The sequence below is a fragment of the Manihot esculenta genome, chromosome 3, assembly GCF_001659605.2.
Source record: "Manihot esculenta cultivar AM560-2 chromosome 3, M.esculenta_v8, whole genome shotgun sequence".
Lineage (NCBI taxonomy): Eukaryota > Viridiplantae > Streptophyta > Magnoliopsida > Malpighiales > Euphorbiaceae > Manihot > Manihot esculenta.
In genome coordinates, this window is record NC_035163.2 from 31651053 (window position 1) to 31670569 (window position 19517).

General features: G+C 32.6%; 4 protein-coding genes across 5 annotated transcripts; 3 read left to right on the forward strand and 1 right to left on the reverse strand.

Moving 5' to 3' along the window:
• Positions 1 to 764: 764 nt before the first annotated feature.
• On the forward strand, positions 765 to 5018 carry LOC110610646 (condensin-2 complex subunit H2). Its single transcript, XM_021750668.2, has 11 exons — positions 765 to 1207; positions 1295 to 1394; positions 1908 to 2011; positions 2086 to 2228; positions 2317 to 2731; positions 2828 to 2997; positions 3086 to 3256; positions 3327 to 3425; positions 3614 to 3715; positions 3825 to 3983; positions 4362 to 5018. The coding sequence occupies exons 1-11, from the start codon at positions 1027 to 1029 to the stop codon at positions 4740 to 4742; spliced, it is 2025 nt and encodes a 674-aa protein (XP_021606360.1). The 5' UTR covers positions 765 to 1026; the 3' UTR covers positions 4743 to 5018.
• Positions 5019 to 7126: 2108 nt separating this feature from the next.
• LOC110610596 (probable polygalacturonase) lies at positions 7127 to 10797 on the forward strand. Of its 2 annotated transcripts, XM_021750584.2 has the most exons (7): positions 7127 to 7245; positions 7516 to 7595; positions 8628 to 8945; positions 9068 to 9188; positions 9280 to 9454; positions 9564 to 9634; positions 9860 to 10797. In XM_021750584.2, the coding sequence occupies exons 2-7, from the start codon at positions 7584 to 7586 to the stop codon at positions 10525 to 10527; spliced, it is 1365 nt and encodes a 454-aa protein (XP_021606276.1). In that variant the 5' UTR covers positions 7127 to 7245; positions 7516 to 7583; the 3' UTR covers positions 10528 to 10797. The 2 variants fall into 2 exon arrangements, with proteins under 2 accessions (XP_021606276.1, XP_043811464.1); XM_043955529.1 differs by lacking the exon at positions 7127 to 7245 and having other exon boundaries at positions 7339 to 7595.
• A 1206-nt stretch (positions 10798 to 12003) lies between these two features.
• LOC110610691 (major allergen Pru ar 1) lies at positions 12004 to 17725 on the forward strand. The gene is made up of 3 exons (XM_021750728.2): positions 12004 to 12103; positions 16881 to 17071; positions 17186 to 17725. Exons 2-3 carry the CDS (start codon positions 16888 to 16890, stop codon positions 17479 to 17481), a joined length of 480 nt encoding a protein of 159 aa, XP_021606420.1. The 5' UTR covers positions 12004 to 12103; positions 16881 to 16887; the 3' UTR covers positions 17482 to 17725.
• LOC110611701 (extensin-like) lies at positions 13348 to 14677 on the reverse strand. The gene is made up of 3 exons (XM_021752088.2): positions 14549 to 14677; positions 14217 to 14253; positions 13348 to 14063 (listed from the first exon to the last, which is right to left on the reverse strand). The coding sequence occupies exons 1-3, from the start codon at positions 14675 to 14677 to the stop codon at positions 13348 to 13350; spliced, it is 882 nt and encodes a 293-aa protein (XP_021607780.2).
• Positions 17726 to 19517: the final 1792 nt, after the last annotated feature.

A 19517-nucleotide genomic window follows, 5' to 3' on the forward strand; every position in this document is an offset into this window, starting at 1 on the left:
ATAAATTATTAATTAAAATATATAAGATTAAATAAATTTAAATTTTATTTAAATAATAATAATCGAGTTTAATACGAATTATGATAGTTTATATTAATTTTTAATGGGATTTAGAATAAAATTTGTTAATATAAATAGAATTTAGATTCAAATATTTTAATTTTTACTGATATCTTATCCACTTAGGTTATAGTTAAATAAGCAAATTAAATATTTAAAAAATTTTTAGGGTAAGCTACAATATATTTATTGATTTAGTTTATATTTTTTAAAATTAAATATTTTAATTTATTATTTTTATTATATTTATTTATAATATTTTATTTTATTAACAAAATAGTCGAACAACTTAAACTTCATATTTAACAAAATAAAAATATATTAAATAAATATTGTGTAATGCTATAACTAAATTATCTTATGTTATTTCATAAATTTACTTTTGAAGCATAATATTGATATAAATTATTAAAAAAATATCAGTTTAAATCACAATATTTATTGTCTACATAACTTTAATTTTCATTTACAATATTAATATTATGTAATATATAGAACAAATATTATCAATATGTTAAAAATTCTAATTTGTTTCTAGAAAAAAAAAGTGTTCTTCACAATTTTAATGGGGTTGAAAAACTTATTTTATTATTTTAAAATGTTAAATATAACTTTACTATTTTAGTAAATTAGAATAAGTATAAAAATTTTAGAGATTAAAAGGTAATTTTACTCAAAATATATTTGCTAATAAAACTTTCAAATTAAAGGGCTAGATGCCCAGCGGGAAACCAGACAACCCAAACATTTGAACTTCTCTCTTTCTTCGTGGTGAAATCTCATTGCCATTACCACAAATCCAAACTTTCTCTTCAGTTTTCCTGGTAACCAATCACACCATAAGCCCTACCTCTCTACTTCATCATTCTGCCATTCCTTTTCTACTCTTTCTAATTGAGTCCCAAATCCTAGGGTTATCAACTTACAATTGGAACCCTAATACACTCTGCCAAAACCAATTTGAAAATGACTACCAGAGAAACTCCTCCAAACAATATCCACACTGTCCAGGCAGAGAGAGACCTAGGAGCGAACTGGGAGGTAGATCTCGCTTCAAAGCTTGAAGATTACCTGTTGAAGATTTGCTCGGGTGAAATTACGGCCGCCGAAGACTATAACACTAACGCCTCTGTAAATTTTGCTGAAGGTCAGGTTCTTTGTGCTTTTATGGTAATAAATTCTTTCCTTTTCTGTTTTCTTGTTAATGAATTGCTGTTTATTTTGGGGAATGTAGCTGCTTTGCTGCTTCAAGGTTCTGTTCAGGTGTATAGCAGGAAGGTGGAGTATTTATATAACCTGGTGTTGCATGCTTTGGAATTTATTTCTCAAAAGAGGTTTGGTTTCTGTATTTCCTCTTCAATTTTTATTATTTCTTTATGGTTAGGTTCTAATTGGACTAACAAAGCAAATTTTATTGTAAAAAGTTAATTTTCCATCTCTCTAAGTTACTGGATTTAGATTTTAGAGGACTTGTTCAATTAGTTAAAGTTCACATCTTTTTGCATTTAATTGTAGAATAATTGGTGAGAGTGCATATATGTAACTTTTAATTCTGTCATTGTGCTCATGACTTTTAATTTTCAAAAATTTATTATGGCCTTTTATATCTGATATGAAAAGTTGACAATCTGTTATATATATATCTTAGAATGCATTACGTCCCTGGACATCCACAAATTATTCTTATTTTGTCAACAATTTCATAAGGTTTACTTTGTGGATATAGCTGCCCTGATCATTTTATAAGTATCTTGAATTCGGTTTACTTTTACATCAGCTTGCTCATTTATTGCTAGCCACTATGCCAACTATGTAGTACTTTCTTTGATTTTATGTATTTTCAATAGGCAGGAGCAATCAGAGGGCACATCAGTTCAGCCTGACCAAAGTGGTTCCCATGCAGTTTCTGATGAAGAAAATGATCAATTTTGGTGCTTAGATGATATCCCTGGTGTGTTTAAATACTGCACTCTATATAGTGATGCTATAATGCAAATATCAGCTAAAGTGTTCATTATATTGCAGTGGAAGCAAGGAATTCCTTAGATGATTCAACTAGTAAAGATGGTCCTTTCTATCACTTTGTGAAACCACCAGCAAACCTTGTTGTCCTTGAAGGTGATTGCTTGGATACCAGCGGTGATGCTGGAGAATTAGAATCATACCTGGTATGACTTATGTTTGCACCTTTTTCTATATTGATGAAGTTTCTATCTGCCTGATCTCAAAAACTTGTCTTTTTCTGCATTCTTGCAGTTAGCCACCAATGATCTCTATAGGGATTTTATTCTTCTAGACCCATGTGATTCTGTGGCAGTGGATGATTTTTTGATGGGAGATGAAACTGGAAAAGTACCAAATAGTATTTATAGGGGAAGCTCAACTCGCAAGAGCTTTCAGTCCCCCACAAGACGTTCAGGGGGAACTGCACGCATATCATCACTTGGAAAGAACCTGGATGAAAATCTCACAAAACCTCCTATGGCTTATTGCAGTGTTGGAGTGAATGACTGTAATGTGGAGGATGCTAACCTTGGATTTGATATGGAGGATGGATATTCAGAACCTGGGAACTTGGAGGATTCAGAAGATGATGACGACAATTATGATCCATGGAAACCCTTAAATCCCCATGAACCTGGGAACCTAAAAGTCAAACCTTTTAGAAAAGGTTTTTAAAGAACTTATCTCTCTTGTTTGTTTTGGTTACCTTATAATTTCTTTGTGCATCTAATAATCACTTGTCTTGGATTTTCTTAACAAACAGTAAAACCTTACAGAAGGAATGGTGTAAATTCTGCCAAGCAGACCTTGATGACTACTCTCTTTCCCCTTGCAAGGATGCATGGTACCATCAATCCTGAGCTCACAGAAATATGGAAAGCACGGCATAAAGGATATGAAAGCAACTCCCAGTCTCCTCCTTTATATGAAAAGGTACTGATTTCTTCAAGATTGTGTTATCTGAACCTAACCTGAAGTTTGTTTTGTGATTGTTGTATGATGCCTGATGTTACTACTGCAGCTAAGGCAATCCCTTAGTGACGGATATAATAGCTCTAATGTGACTTTTGATAATGCTGAGAATGCAAATGAAGGTATTGAACACGATGATGGAAATTCATATTTTGAGCAGCCTGATGATGAGATGCCAGAAAGTATGTATATGAATGAAGATTTACCTCAAAATAAAAAGGTTTGTAGGTTTGTCTCTTTGTTAAAGTTTACATCTGATAGTAGGTTGCTTATTGATTGATTTTCTGCAGTTTGATGATAGCTCTATTCAATTTGATGCCAATAAAGCTTTTGGACATGAAGAGCCGAGTTCTCAAACAAGCTTAGAAGATCTTTGTCGCTTTCACCTAGTAAGCATAAATTTGTTTGGTATTTTGTTAGAGTCTAGATATATTCTAATACATTTAATCAAAAAAAATTCTCAAATGCAATCTAATCTAACACTTCAATTAACTTCACGATGTTCATTCACACTGCATTTGTTTTGCTTGGTTATTATGGGAGTGTGTGGAAGTTCAATGATAGTTTTATCATGTAGGATGCTCTCCTTGCTGATATAGCTGAAACTGAAAAACAGACTGAATTAGCTTCTCGAGTTTCATCCTGGAAACAGAAAATTGAGCACAATTTGGAAGAACAGGTAATTGGAGTTGATCAATTACAACTATACATCTTGTTTTCTTCTGCTCATTTTAAATTGCACAACTTTTTACTCCTTTTGATTGAAGGAAATTTCCTATCTCTGATAGGACGCACGCCTTCCATTTGATATTCATGCCTATGGTGAAAGAATTATTGACAAGTTATCTCTTGAAGTTAACAATGATAATGTAATGTCCTTCGTTGATATTGTAAAAGGACAAGAAAAACATGATGTGGCTCGAATGTTCTCTGCACTTCTTCAACTGGTAAGTCCTTTGCTACATTTTAGTCCTGCCTAGCGTGTTTGTTTTTTTTTTTTTTTTTTCTTTTCTTTTAAAAAAAGAGTGTTTGGTTAGCTTAAAGTAAAATGGGTTGTCTTAAGAGAGGCAATTTTATTCTGCAGTTTTGCTTGAAGTGTCTACTCTCGTTGCTTAAATTTTGCACTAATCTTCACCAGGGAATAGATCTTAACTTTGCTTTTGCTTAGAATTTAACAAAATTTCTTGTAAAATGTCATAATTTTTCCTATTACAATATGAAATTTGAGAACTATGTTTAAAGTGATTCAATTGATGAAATTTTTCATGGAGAAATAGGTAGGGATTTGCATTAACAGTACTATTCAACTAAATTTCTAATTTCAGGTGAATAATGGAGACGTTTATTTGGAAAAAAGTGGAGCAAATGGTGAGTCCATTTGTTACACAGCAGTGAATCCTTTTCATATTCGGCTACTCAATCAGGACAAGAGAAGAAAGCATAATCAATTTAAATTACCAAAAAAGAGAGTTAAATCGCCAATGATACAAGGATACGAGAAGCGATCAAGAGATAAGTTTGGCCGACTAACATCCCCACTCGTCAATTCATCATCACAAGGTGAATCAACAATGCTGCCATCACAAAATAACTGCAAAACATCTGTTAAGCTTGGGAAGGTCAGCGGTGTAAGGCGCACTCCTGAGAGTAAGAGGAGACGGAGATCTCGAATTGTTGAACCAATAGACTTGCATTCTACACGGTGACACAGATGCTGTTAGCAAGTTTTCCTTTCATCCTCCATTGCTGGGGCAATTCAACTTCTATGCTGAAAGACTCGTAGAATGTAATATCAATCCACTTACCATCAACTCCCAAGATGTTTACGTTCTCAATTTAGAAAGCATTTCATTGGGCAATTATTAGCGTCTTTGTATTGGGCTTGTCTACATGAATCTGGAAGGGCTTTATATTATGAGCTATAGTTGCAGTCTTGTTGACTAACCGAAGACCTTCAGAGTAATGGCTTCATGAGCTTTTTTTTCTTTTTTTTTCTTTTGAACAATGCAAAATAGGATTGCATTTAAAAGGCTATCAAAGAAAATTCAACTGGCAGACTTGCATTTACGTTGGGAGAGGAGAAACAACTTACTTCAGTGGAGGGGCGACATGCTTCGCTGAAAGGAAGCTTGCTTCGATGGAGGAGGGACTGCGATTGCTATGGGAGAGAGGGACACGTTTTGCCATAAAAGAGAGATTATAAGGAGTCGTTTAGGTTCAAGGATTTAAACTTTTAAGTTAGGATCGAGATGAGTTGGTTTGGATTGTGTTAGGTTATTTAGTTAATTATATAAAGAGCTGTTTAATCTATTTTTAGTTTTTTAATGTAAATAAATCGAACTGAAAATTAAACTTTTTTTTTAAAAAAAATAATCAAATTAAATTGATCAAACCGAAAAATTAATTTGATTAAATCGATTTGATTCTATTTAATTTTTAATTTAAATTGAGAAATACTATTTTTTGATTAAAATAGTATAAATATAAAAATTTTAGAGATTAAAAAATAACTTTTTAAAAAATATATTTGCTAATAAAATTTTTAAAGGACGAGATGAATATGAAATTATTTCTTAAATAGCATAAAAAAGGAAAATCCATATATGAAATTAAATCTATAAATAAAGAAATCAGACATGAATATGTCAATGTTAAGTATCATTCACTCTATATAAGCCCTACAAGTGTCTTTAATAATGATCGCATTCCTGCACAAAATTATTTTCTTAGAAGTCAATTGCTATGATCATTACTTATTAAGGAAATTTTTTGTGATTTCATGAGGACCCCAACCTCTATTTCCTACTACTTGAGCAGTTTTTCTTAATTTTTATTAGATAAATTATTTGATTTGATTTAATGATTAAACACCTTAGAATTTGTAATTTTAAAACAATTCCCGATCAATAGGTTTTTATTTTTGCTAAAAATTAAAAATAAAATATTTAAATTTTATTAAATATATTTATTATCGAATAAAAAATTGAATCGATCAAAAATTTACAATTGAATAGGCTGAATTATAACTCAAGTTTGAATATATTATCTTGTGAATTATTGGCTTAGGTTTCTTTTTGGGGTCATAAAATGCACAGTTATAAGACAAAATTTGCAGCATTTTGTTCCGAAATGTGCTGATTTTTTAAATTTCTTTTGCTTTGTGAATTATTTTCTATATGATTGGTTTATTCTAATTGACGTTTTGAGACTTTTTATAGCAAGTGTTCAAATTGCAACCTCTAATTCTTATTAACTAAGCAATACCTTTTGATGGTGTCTAAAATATTCATTCCTTGTCTAGTTGGTAAATTGAATTTGTTTAACTTTAAATTAATTAAAAATTAGATTAAAATTTATCAATTAAAATAAAAATAAAAAGAGATATGCCCTCCTTTCACAATGCACTCTTCGCTCATATTAATTTATTATTAATTAATTAATAAATAAATAAATTATCATTTAAAAAATAAACTTAATTTATAATATCAAGAAAAAAAGCCTATATTTATGGGGAATTTTGTATAAGGTCCTAAAGATGTAATCTTACATCTCTCAAGGCTGCGCAGTAGGGCAATGCAAAAACGAGTTATAGAAAGAAGTATCCAAAGAAATAATTTAAATATGTAATGCAATGATTTCATTTTTAAAATTCATAAATTCTAACTTTTTAATTTAATATTATTTTTTAAAGCCGATTAATTAGCATATTAATAATAAGAAAAATATTAGGTTTTTGGTTATGATTTTTAAGTGTCCTATTTGTATAGGCGTGTGAGTGTGTTCTGTCAAGTGATTGAGTCCAGGCTAGCATCTTTGCGATGATTGAGGTGGGTCCCACACCCCCTCTCTGCCCTGTCAGCCCACATGCTGTCTCAACTCCCCCTTTCACTCTCTCTCTCTCTTCCCTTCATTTTTTTATTCCTCTTACTCATAGTCTCATGGACTCACTGTACTACCTCTCCTTTCTCCTTACGTGTCCAAAAGGGTTTCCACCAACCATCTCCTTTCACTAAATTTCTATGCTCCTCTCTTCTACCCTATCATTCCCCCTAATTTATTTTTTTCTCCTCTTGCAAATCAAGTCTTAACAAATGTAAGCTCACACTACTGCTAAAATTTAGCTGCTGCTTCTTCTTCTATCGCTGATGGAGGGCCGTTTCGAGCTATCTGTCGGCGAATGACTTTAGTAATCATATTGGTTTAAACACGGTAATTACCAATTAGTGGCAATAAATATGATTACTAGTATTAATATTATATTACTTACCTTGTTTTTTTGCATGGAGAAATAAGAAAAGGGAAAAGAAATCTGTCATTTCTTACTTACCAAATATATAAATTTAACAAGTGTGGTGTCATTTATATATAATTAATGCTTATTATTCACTAACTTACAGAACGTTTGCCCTCTCTCTATTTTGTGGTGCTTCTTCTTCTTCCTCTCCTTCTTCTTTTTTCTCTGTTTTTTTTGGGGTGCAGTTCTTTTTCTATCTGCTGCTGTTTTAGCATTGGACCTGTTCTTTTTCTTCTGCAGGGGTTGTTTCAACATGCAGATGCCAGTAAGTACGTTTTATGTTTGTCTGTTTTAGTTCTTTTAATCTGGGCGTTGGACCTTTTTTTTTTCTTCTTCTTTTTGTGTTCTTCCTAAATCTGGAAGTTGTGTATTTTGATTGCTTCAATTCCATGATTATTCGTGATTGATTGAATCAATATTTCATGACCTTTCTGGGATTTTCATTCTTGCTACCAGTTTATATCACCAATGGCTATGATGCAGAATTCAGTTCATTTTTACTTTTTTTACATACATAATATGCATATCTCTCTGTTTTTTTGTTTTTTGTTTTTTAAATTTATTGGAAGTGACTTGGGTATCATGTCAAATCGAATTCTTTCATTCCCCTTCTTGTTCTGGGTGACTCTGGAATTCTATCTCGAATAGTGGGTTTTATTTTTGTTGGTTTTCCTATGTTCCTGCACGTTTGAACAGCTTTTCTTTCCTTGGATTCTAGACCTTTTCAACTTTTCATAGATTGGTTTATTTACTGAATTATTTTCTTACTTTTGGAGTTACCAAACCATACTTCAGCTTTTCACATTTCAGCTGCCTATTTTATTCTATTAAATTATGGTAGTTTCCCATCTCTGCTTTTATTATCTTTTCCTTTTTTCCAAGAAAAGTTTTCTGCTTCCTGTTTGAAGTAATGGTGATCTATTATATTCATTGCTTTTATTTGGAAATACTATCTCCAATATTTAGTGTATTTGATTTTTTTTTTTATTTTTAAAATGCACTAATTGTTACCTCCATTTGGAATTATTCAACAACATGGGTGACATTTTGTGTGTGTATTCTCTTTGTTGGTCTTTCTTTAGCATTTTACTTAATGCATAGGATCTATAGCTTCTGTGAGTCCAGCAGAGGAGCATGACTAACTTGGACTTTCCATCTTGTCCTACTATGGAATTATCAATTTTTCCATTTTTGTTTCAAAGTTTTGTTTTTTTCCCCTTCTCCCTTTTAGTTGTTGTGTTATTTATTGCAATACTGAATCCTGATTATGGAGGTCTGTTGCTTGTCACGATTTTAGGTGGCATTGCTCTTGCTGCTGGCACTAAGCATTGCTATTGGAATTAATGGAGAAAGGAGCAGTGGACAGTGTGATTATAGGCCTAGTTTAGAACCAAGACCACACAGTGTGTCCATTCTTGAGTTTGGTGCTGTTGCAGATGGGAAAACATTAAATACCATTGCCTTTCAGAATGCTATTTTCTATCTCAAGTCCTTTGCTGATAAGGGAGGTGCTCAGCTTTATGTGCCACCAGGAAAATGGCTTACTGGAAGTTTCAATCTTACCAGCCATCTCACACTTTTCCTGGAAAAAGGAGCTGTTATTCTTGGATCTCAGGTTGTTTAACACTTGTGTTTTTATTTGATGTTGGTGGGAATTAGACAATGTAAAATTTTCTGCAGATGTGAAATCATTCAGTTCTGTTACTGGATTTGATAGACATTTTCCTTGCTTGGTAGGATCCATCTCATTGGGATGTTGTAGAACCCTTGCCTTCATATGGTCGTGGGATTGAACTTCCTGGAAAAAGATATCGAAGTCTAATAAATGGATATAAGCTGCGTGATGTGGTGATAACAGGTACTGTGTTTGAAATTTCACTTTCCACCATTTGAGCTCTGGTTTCCTTGTTCTCTATCATGATCATCTTACATTTTTATAACTGCTCTAGGTGATAATGGAACCATTGATGGCCAGGGCTCAGTTTGGTGGGATTGGTTCAATTCCCATTATTTGAACTATAGCCGGCCTCATCTCGTGGAATTTATAGAGTCAGAACACCTTGTAGTTTCAAATCTTACCTTCTTGAATGCTCCTGCATACAACATTCATCCAGTATATTGCAGGTAATTAGGCCAAAGCATAAGGGAATGCAAAGTCTATTTTTCAATCCTCTGATCAATTTATCCTCATACAATGTTTCTAACATGTCCATGTGGTTATACTCTGATGCAGTAATGTGCTTGTGCAAAATATGTCTCTCTCTGCTCCCCCCAAATCTCCCTACACCGTCGGGATAGTCCCAGGTTTGTAGAGCTCTTCTTTTATTTCTTCTAAAATTTTAACGCAGATCAACTGTCTTTACAAATCAGCGGTTCTTCCATTTTATGTTGCATGATTCAACTCTAGAGCATTTTATTTAATGATGTAGTGATAGTTTGGATGTTTTCACTCATATTTGGCACAGAATTACTTCACTGTGCTATGTGGAATGATTGATTAGACTTGCTAATTACTGAAAACATTTTCAGACTCTTCCAATAATGTATGCATAGAGGACAGCATTATTGAAATGGGTTATGATGCTGTTGCCCTCAAGAGCGGCTGGGACGAATATGGCATTTCGTATGATAGAGCTACAAGAGATGTGCACATTAGAAGGGTCCACCTTCAATCATCTTCAGGCTCTTCCATTGCTTTTGGTAGTGAGATGTCTGGTGGAATTGCTAATGTGCTTGTGGAGCAGGTCCACCTTTACAACTCATTTAGTGGGGTTGAGTTTAGAACAACCAAAGGCAGAGGTGGTTATATTAAAAGAATTCATATATCAGATGTTGAAATGGAAAATATCAACTTAGCACTTGGTGCTATTGGCGATCGCGGGTTACATCCAGATGACAAATTTGATCCTAATGCTCTTCCAGTTCTTGATCAAATCACCTTGCAAAATGTAACTGGTAAAAACATCAGTATAGCAGGAAATTTCACTGGAATTCAAGAATCTCCCTTCACCTCCATTTGTCTCTTTAATGTCTCCTTAATAGTTTCAGCCTCATCAAATTCTTGGATATGTTCTAGTGTTGTTGGCTTTTCAGAGTCTGTTTTCCCTGAGCCATGCCCCGAGCTGATGAGCCGGTATTCGAATTCCTCAGCTTGCTACTCCCTCTTGGTTTCTTATGGTGAATCTGCAAGCTTATGATACCATTTCTTCACACTAAAATCACATTGGTTAAAAATATGGATTCTTCTACAGTTCACTGTCTCTAAAGTAGGTGAGATTCTTTCCAATAAGACACATGTCTAAAGGAGTATTTGTTGGTTCCTGGGTTTTGTATTCTTCCAATGTTGAAATCTGCAGATTAATTACTTGTACAGCTTCATTTCTTCATTCATGTGTAAGAAAATTTTTGGTAGTGATTTGCAAGAACCACAAGGACTCGTCATCTTATTAGCATTGCTGTTTACAGTTTATTCCTTTATTGTTTATAATAAAGTTTGCTGCTGTACAGTTCCATTTTCAAAAAATTTATGTGAGCTTTTCATTGTTAATTAGAGCGTGATTGAGACTCGAGCTCGAAAACATTTAGCTCTGTGGACGACGAATCCATGTTTCAGTTTATCAGTAAAGGCCAAACCTATGATAAGTTATAAAAAACGAGGACAGAGTGAGGCTTATCTTTTTGGCATTTTGCTTTCTTCCGGTTGCTTGAGTGAGTTTAACGGTTAAGCCAGATTGGTGGAGGTAGGTCGGAGAGTGAGGTGGATGAAAGAATCTGACATGGCAGAACTCCATTTACGTTATATAAAAATGTATTTAATTAGATTATCTTAACTGCAAATTAATTATGTAAAACTTTCTGTTTTACAATTGCTATTAGATGAATTATTTAAATCTAATTAATGGAATAATACACAAAAGATATATAAAGTAATTTTATAAATATTGATGTATTATTTTGTGATAATAAATAAAAATAATTTCTTTTAATTATTAAAAATGAATAACAGAAGACTTGCTGTTTGTCTTGGCCAATTATTGTTTGCCCATCCAAACACAAAATTTAGGAATTTTCAATTTATTTTCCAAATTACTTTAAAAGTCGCTTTGTTTGTTTGTTTATAATGATTTAGACAGAGGGCCGTCCACTAACCCAATATGTGCAATTATTAAAAGAAAGTAGTTTAATTTTAATTAAAAATAGGATAATTTAACATGGTAGCCACATGCATTTTAATGCTAAGCCAACAAGAAGCAATATTTTCATGTGAATGCCATGCTTTAATGTCAAGGGTTTTCGGTTTGATTTGGGTTGAATCAGATTGATGATTTCAATTTGAAGAATTGAGAATTTAGGATTGGAATAAGCAGGTTTTTTTGGTTTTGGTGTTTATTTCAGTTTTAGTGTAATTTTCATTTCAATTTTAATTTAATACATTCAATTTGATTAATTAATGGCCAAAAATTTTAAAATACTTCAATTAAAAAAATTATTTTATTTTAAAATCAAAAGTAAACCGCATCAAAGTTTCAATTTGATTTAAGATGATTTTAGACAAATGCGAATTTAATTGGTTTCAATTCAATCTCATACCATTGTTAAGTGGTTGACCAAAGCAAATGTCAACTTGGCAATCAGAGATCAAAGTGACAAACTCGGCCCAATAAACTGTCATGAAAAAGCCCAAACAAGACAATGAGCAAAATGGAGAAGAGGGAGAAAATTGAAACGAACCGGAGGCCGGAGCCGATTGACGCAAGGCAAATTTCGGTAGAGGTGAGGAAATACAGTTATGCTTTTGTGCAGGATGAGTCAAAATAACATGTGGATGGCTAAAGGAGGAGTTTCTTTTTCGGGAACTTGTATTTTATTTTCGCCAAATTCCTATATATATATTTATTGATACTTCACAACCTGGAACATGCTTTTATTATGTGATTTTGATGGTTTATGCATGCTATCACAGTTCATGATCTTCTTCTAGTAGACTATTATGGGAAAGCTCGTCAATATGCATTAAGCTGTGTATGCATAGATTCCTTGGTGCATATTTCAGGCATTATGGGTCTCTATAATTTTTCTTTTTAGTCCAAATTCAAAGATGCTTTCCTATATTTGTCTTGTAAAATGGCAATCAGTTTTGTAATCTGTCTAGAGCTTTTCTCCTGGTGCAGCCTTAATAACATACTACTTGGAAACCAATTATATATGGCTTGAGACGTTGGGACTGCAAAAGATTTCTTATTTCTGGGGTTAGCACACATGTTAGCAACAACCAGTCTGTCTACGTTTTTGTTCTTTTAGAACATTAGGGACTTCATTATTATTATGAGAATGTTAGCAACAACCAGTCTGTCTACGTTTTTAGAAATTGATTCTGTAATCAATGGTAGACCTGAACCTAGGTTGTCATAGTAAAATATCTACATATGTTATGAGTCTTGCAATTTTATAGTATTGGGTTACTGTCATATGGTAAGATCATCGATTATCCATTTTCATTTATAAGTAATCATTTGTATATTGACGAGGACCTGTTGAACTAACCATCTTAAAAATGTTTAAATCTGGAAAACTTGGTTAGAAAAAAATGTCATTTCGAAGTTAATTAGGTGAGGACCAAAGAAAGTAATCTTCATTTAGGAAAGCATATTTCCTTGTCAACATTGCATTGTTGACAATTTATTTAAAATACAGATGGGTGGTGTTTGTCAAAATTGGTAGGCTAGGAAGCCTAGTTTCAGAATATATATGTGCAAGTCTTTTAAGGATTCTTCTACAAAAATTGAATTGCACCAGGCAGTATGTATTATTGGTCCAATTAGGAGAGGAATGCAGAATCGATTCTTCCTGAAATAACAAGCTTAGAATCAAATATTTCCCTTAGACATTTTCACATGCTTATTAGGTAATATAGTGCTTCCAGATCTTCTACTTTTTCTCTGATTATTCTCCATCAAGTTCTCTCTTTGCCAGAGGTGTAAGAAAGTGCCTTATTTCTCTTGCAACATTCCTGAACCTCACACTATGCCACACACATTTGGATTTTCATCACTGAAGATAGATGTGATGTTTCCATTGCGAGTATTTTCATGATAATCCTTTCTGTAATTATCCATCCTACTAGAAATTATGTTGCATGGTGGAGAGTGGATGTACTCATATTCTGTGACATATGGTGATGGCCTATATATGTTATAGCTGTGAGTCACATAGACTGGCTGTGGTGGTTCTGTTGGTAGTTCATGGCCATTAGGGTGTGTGGGCTCTAGTGGAAGTCCATGGCAGTTTGGGTGTCTGTTCCAGGGATCACCATAATTATGACCAAAGCTATACCCATACCTATAATCAGGAGGATGATGGCATATAACATGAACCTCTCCTACATCTTTTGGTTCAGGGGCTAGTGTAGGCTGACTTGCATTGACATCTGTAGTATCAGGTGATGATGATGGTTTCTCTGCTGTTGTTGGATTCTCAGGTGGTGGTGGATCTTTTGGTGGCTCTGCTGCTTCAGCTTGTGGAGCTTCTGCTGGGGTACGTTTTATTTCTTCAGTGGTTGGTGGTGTTGCACCACCTTCAGGTGGCTGTTGTGGTGGTTCTGATGGCTGTCTGTGGGAACAAATAGTCACAATCTTCCTAGTTTTCCTAATGGCTTTCACTATTTTTTCTGGATCTGCCCACCCTATTACTGTCAACTTCTGTTGAGGGAAGTCAATATATAGATCATATATACCTGTTGGAATGGAGAAGTTAGATATCAGAATGTTAATATTCTCAGGATGTTGATATTGGAAGAAGAAAGATCAGGATTATCACAAGTCACTTGGTAGTTGCTTACCATTGATACCATGCAGAGCCTTCTTGATCTTCTGCGTGCATCAGTTACAGTCTATTCGGACTTGTATCTCTGTAACTTGAGGTTTCTGCATTTGAGAAGAAATTTCAAGTTAAATTCTAAATGCACTCAGATAAAATTACAGGAAACAAGGTTAATGAGCGCTGGCTGGTGTTGTACCTCTAACTCTGGAGCCATTGGAGAGAGAGGTAGAGAAGGGAGATGAAACAACAGGGGATGGAGAGGGTTGGTAGCACGAAAGAAGAATCATTTGGTAGCATTTATCTGTACACAGAGGAGGGAATATTTGAAAGGCAAAAGGTATGGGACATGGAAGGAATCTCTTTTTCCTTTCAGTGAGAAAGGACTGGGAAGATTGATACCGTAGTGCTGTTTTGTTTACCCTTGAAAGAGTCTCCGTCAAAGCTTGAAGATGAGAAGGGAAGAAGAGGAAGGGATTGAGCATGGTGATTGATTAGTCGATGGGAATTTGCTTTAGCATGGATGTCCATGTCTATAACCGACCATGAAAAAGAATTAAAGCGAGAGCAGTCGATTTTGTTTTTGATGGGTTCACCAATCAGTAACAAATATCAAAGTATCTCCTTTTCGGGTGGAAGGATATCCACTGTCAAGGAATCCTTTCACAAGAAAAAATGACTAGAGCAAACAGAAATGAAAAAGCTATGGTTTTTTTTTGCTGTATGAGTTGTTTATTAGAGTTGGAAAGCACAAACCCACATTTCATTTTCATCATAAAGAACGTCGGGAGATGGAAGAAAAGATTATCCTATTTGCCTTAGAGGTGCTTAAGATTTGAGGGTAGCAATAAAAGAGTTGATTTTTGCATATGATTCTCTGATCACAGTTTGATGATTCCTACCAACCAGTTTGTTATTTGATTGGAGGAGCTTAATTGCTTGACTTAGTTTTGATGGGAGGAGAAAATTATCTGAAGCAACTAATGATTGTATAATGGTTATATTCCGAGGGTTGATAATGATGAGATAAGACATGATATGAACCCAAAATAATTCAAATTTAATTGATTTGCCATCTTTTAACTACATTGTCATTAAGCAAAAGCTTATTTAAACTATTTAAATTTGAGTTCAGAATCCAAGTAACTAATGATATTTTTGTTATTTGAGTTTTACAAGACAGAGATGGTATAGAATGTTGTTGTTTTTCTACTTTAAGGCACAAATTTATTGAGAAACTTTGGAATTCTGGAGACAACGATTGCTTTTGAAAAAAAAAAGGGATAAAAGGAATGAAGGTGAAGGAAGATTAGTTAGGCAACAAGAGTGTATCTCAGTAGAATATGAGTAATTAGATGTGAAAGCCAAAGGGGTGTAGTTTTAGGAGGATGGTGGTTTCCTTGTAGTTTGTGGAGATCAGCAGAGCCATTTCATTTGGACATATGTTAGGTCAAAAAAATAATGCTTCATATATAATTAAATTGATTGGTATATCAATTTCAAGATTTTCTTCAATATTTTAACATCAGATGCTACATTGTCCAATGATTATTACACCTTCTAGATGATATTATTGATTTCATGACAATAAAATAGCACATGTTTATTGAAAAATAAAATATTTTTTATAAATATTCGTGTTTTCATCGATCTCAGAGGTAAACCATTAATTCTTTTATTTATTTGAAAATTATGAAAGAATTTTATAATCATCAATTATTCAAATATTTAAAGGAGAAGATTAAATATGTGAGAATGAGAAATTTTTACTTGTAGGCATCAGGATTTGACAAGAAGTAGGCTTTAAGGACATGGAACATTGAACTTTTCTTCAGCAGCCTTGATATAAGTTCTTCATTGATCTCACTGTCACACTTTGGGTGGTATTTGCTTGTGGTCTTGCAAATGGATCCTCCCATCAGCAGCAGCTGCTGCTTTTAGCTCATAAGAAATTCTCTCTATTCACCTCACCTGCATCCATGTGCAATAAGGAAAAAATATATACAGGAACGAATTTAAATTGTGTATATTTTCTTAACGTTATCCTTTTATTCTTATAAAATTTAATTATGTATATATTATAAGAATTCCTGTTCATTGCCATCCATATATCCAAGTATCCTATTGTTTAATTTAATCACCGTCAAATTTAGACTATCTAGAAGGCATCTGAATTTCTCATTTCTTCTCTATGCCATTCTACTTCTGAACCTACTAAATTATATTATTCCATTTGCTGCGTATCACATGCCCCTTATTTTTTTTTTTAATTTTATAATTCGTGTCAGAATAAATTTTAATTATGCAATTTTTTATATATTACAAATATTTTTTGATATTGTCAACTATTACATTATTTTTTTATTAATATCAAGAATTATTTCTTGTGTATTATATAGATTTAAAACGGGCGGCCGTAAATTGTTGATGTATATGTAACTCATTGATGAAGTGTGAGTCTACTGCATGCAGTTGTGTGAGTATTAAGCATTGGCAGAAATCGAGGAAAAAGGACTCACTATTTCTGATAACTTAGAATTATCAATACCATTCTTTAGCCTCCATTATTTGACCTTAATTTAAGTGCATTTAATTTCATGTTCGGTCCATCTTTACACTTGAGTTCTCTTTCCATCTATAAATACCTGTGTTAGCTCTTGCAGTTCGCCACACACCACAGCATTTTCTTCTAATCTTTGCTTTATCATTCACCTTTGTTTGTTCTCTTCCAAAGGCTGATCATGGGCATTGTGACTAACGACACTGAGATTGCAAGCGCAATCCCTGCCGCCAAGTTGTTCAAGATCTTTCTCCTTGATTCTCCCAACACTTTTCCCAAGATTCTGCCTCAGGTCTTTAGGAGTATTGAAATTCTTGAAGGGGATGGAGGCCCTGGAACCATTACCAAAACTACTTTTGCTGAAGGTGATCATATATACATATAGTTTGCTCTTTTTTTTTTTTTTAACTTGCATTCAACACTTTTTTTGATAATTTTCGTTTACTTCAGTAAACATACTGTTGGTTCAAAACATGCAGGGACCCAATTAAAGTACATCAAGCACAAGGTTGATGTGGTAGATAAAGACAACTTCATTTACAACTACACTGCTGTTGAAGGTGATCCATGGTTGGAAGGACTAGACAAAATTTCTTATGAGACAAAGATAGTAGCTTCTCCCGATGGGGGATCTATCAGCAAGTGCACCACCAAGTACTTCCCCAAGGGTGACAGTCAGCTCAATGAAGACAAAATCAAGGAAGGCCAACAGAAAGCCCTGGAACTCTTCAAGGCTGTTGAAGCCATTATCTTGGCAAATCCTGATGCCTATTAACTAAATTCTTAAGGTGCTAATTAAGACAGTTCCTCTTGTTTCCTGCCATTTGGTACAACTAAATAACTGGCCATCAAAGTTATTCGCTTGTTTTTTTTTTAAATTTTTCTTTAATTTCAAGGCCAAACTTGCTTTTGGATTGCGTGGTAATAAAAGTATATGGAGTTGTGTGGTGACTGGTTGGCTTGTTTTGTACTTTATGATGAACTCAAAATAAATTAATAATACCAAAATTTTTTTCCTTAAAAAATGATGGATATGCATTTCTTGATTTTTTGTAGATTTTTTTTTTAAATTTTAACAACTTTCAAATTAGTAATAAGTTATAATTAGAATTCTAATTCATGATAATATTAAGAAGGTTTATCTAATCTTCCATTTGGAATGAAAAATTTTATAAGAATTTTATTTAATTATTTTATTTAAATATTTATTGTTTAGAATGAAAATTTTTAATTATTTTTATTTTAAAAAGCTTTTAATTTAAAAGAAATTGAATTATTGTATGATTTTATACTATTTATTTTTATTTTTTACAAAATAAATTGCTAGAGAAATATTAATAGCATTACGACGAATCCATTTAACAAAAATATCTTTTCTAGAGTCTAAAAAAAATTTACAATGACAAGGATACTCCTCCTTATTTCTCATCTCTCGAATATAAATCATTAAAATCTCCCGAATAACGTCAGAAAAAAGAGTTTCTACGAGATAAAACTCGAATAAGATTTCAAAAAAGACGTTGCCATTGCGATTCTGGAAACCCATAATAACTAGTAAACTTTTATTGAATATTATCTTCCGAAATAACCGAATCAATAAAATTTGAAGAAAAACAAACCACAGAAACAGACTCATGACTCTTCCACGTTAATGAAAAGCTTTCTCCCAATCCTTTTCTACTGATTGAGAAGCAACCATCAAAATGTAAAAAATTACGAAAAAATTCCATACGAGGACTAAGAGTTTTTGTTTTCATCAAAAATAAAATGTGCGGCTTGTAACTAGGAACCAAATCTTTCAATGCAATAACTGTTCGAGGATCACTGCCATAAATCTGCTAAAAAGGTATGCGTATTTTGAAAATTAATTGGATTATATGTGAGAAACATCCCCACCATACAGAAATCATAAGTTACGATAGGAATATCTCTGTTGCTCTTAATAGGGACAATAATATTTTTTTTTTTATCGATAGTCAATTGATGCAGATTGTCTTTCATGGGGAAGGAAAAAAAAGAAATTAGGTTTAAGAAAAAGGTAAAGGCGAGACCATAAGTATTAGATATATTTCATGCATTAAATGTTAAATCGGGACATTTGTGATAAAAAGATATTAAGTATACTAAACCATACATTAAAAGGTTAAGTCAAACTATATTTTCAATATTTGGATAGTTTTGACCTAAATAATGTTATTAACCTTCAAATTAATTAATTAGTTAATTATATTTATTGTCAATATATTTAAAATTTAATAAAATAAATAAAGTATAATTTGATTGCATAAAAATTGACACTGAAAAAAATTATAATTCAAAAAAATTATGATTTTAATCTAATTAATTAAGCAGAAATAATTAAAATTATCTAAAATTTATATAATATAATTATAATTTAATTAATTAATTAAATAAATAAATACTATTATACTAAAACGCTTTTAGTATAAAAGAATATTTTGTATTTATTTCTTATAAAAAATTTTTGAAAATCTCCAAAATATTTATAGGAAAGATAGAAAGCTAGTACTTAATATCTTTTTTCTTCTCAATTTATTAAAACTATTTTAAGGTTTTTCGATTGTTATTCTGTATAAATATCATTAAAGAATGAACATTTAAATGGTTTGTAATTTCAATTTATGATAATTCAATTAATAGTATAAATATAGTTAGAGAATCGTTTAAATTTTTGATTTGCGATAATTCAATTCTTAATTGGTGGAATTTTTTTTATCTATTTCAAACCCAATAAGCTTCAGCTTTGAGGGCAATGGCCTTGGACAACTTGCTTGGACAGACTATGCCAGT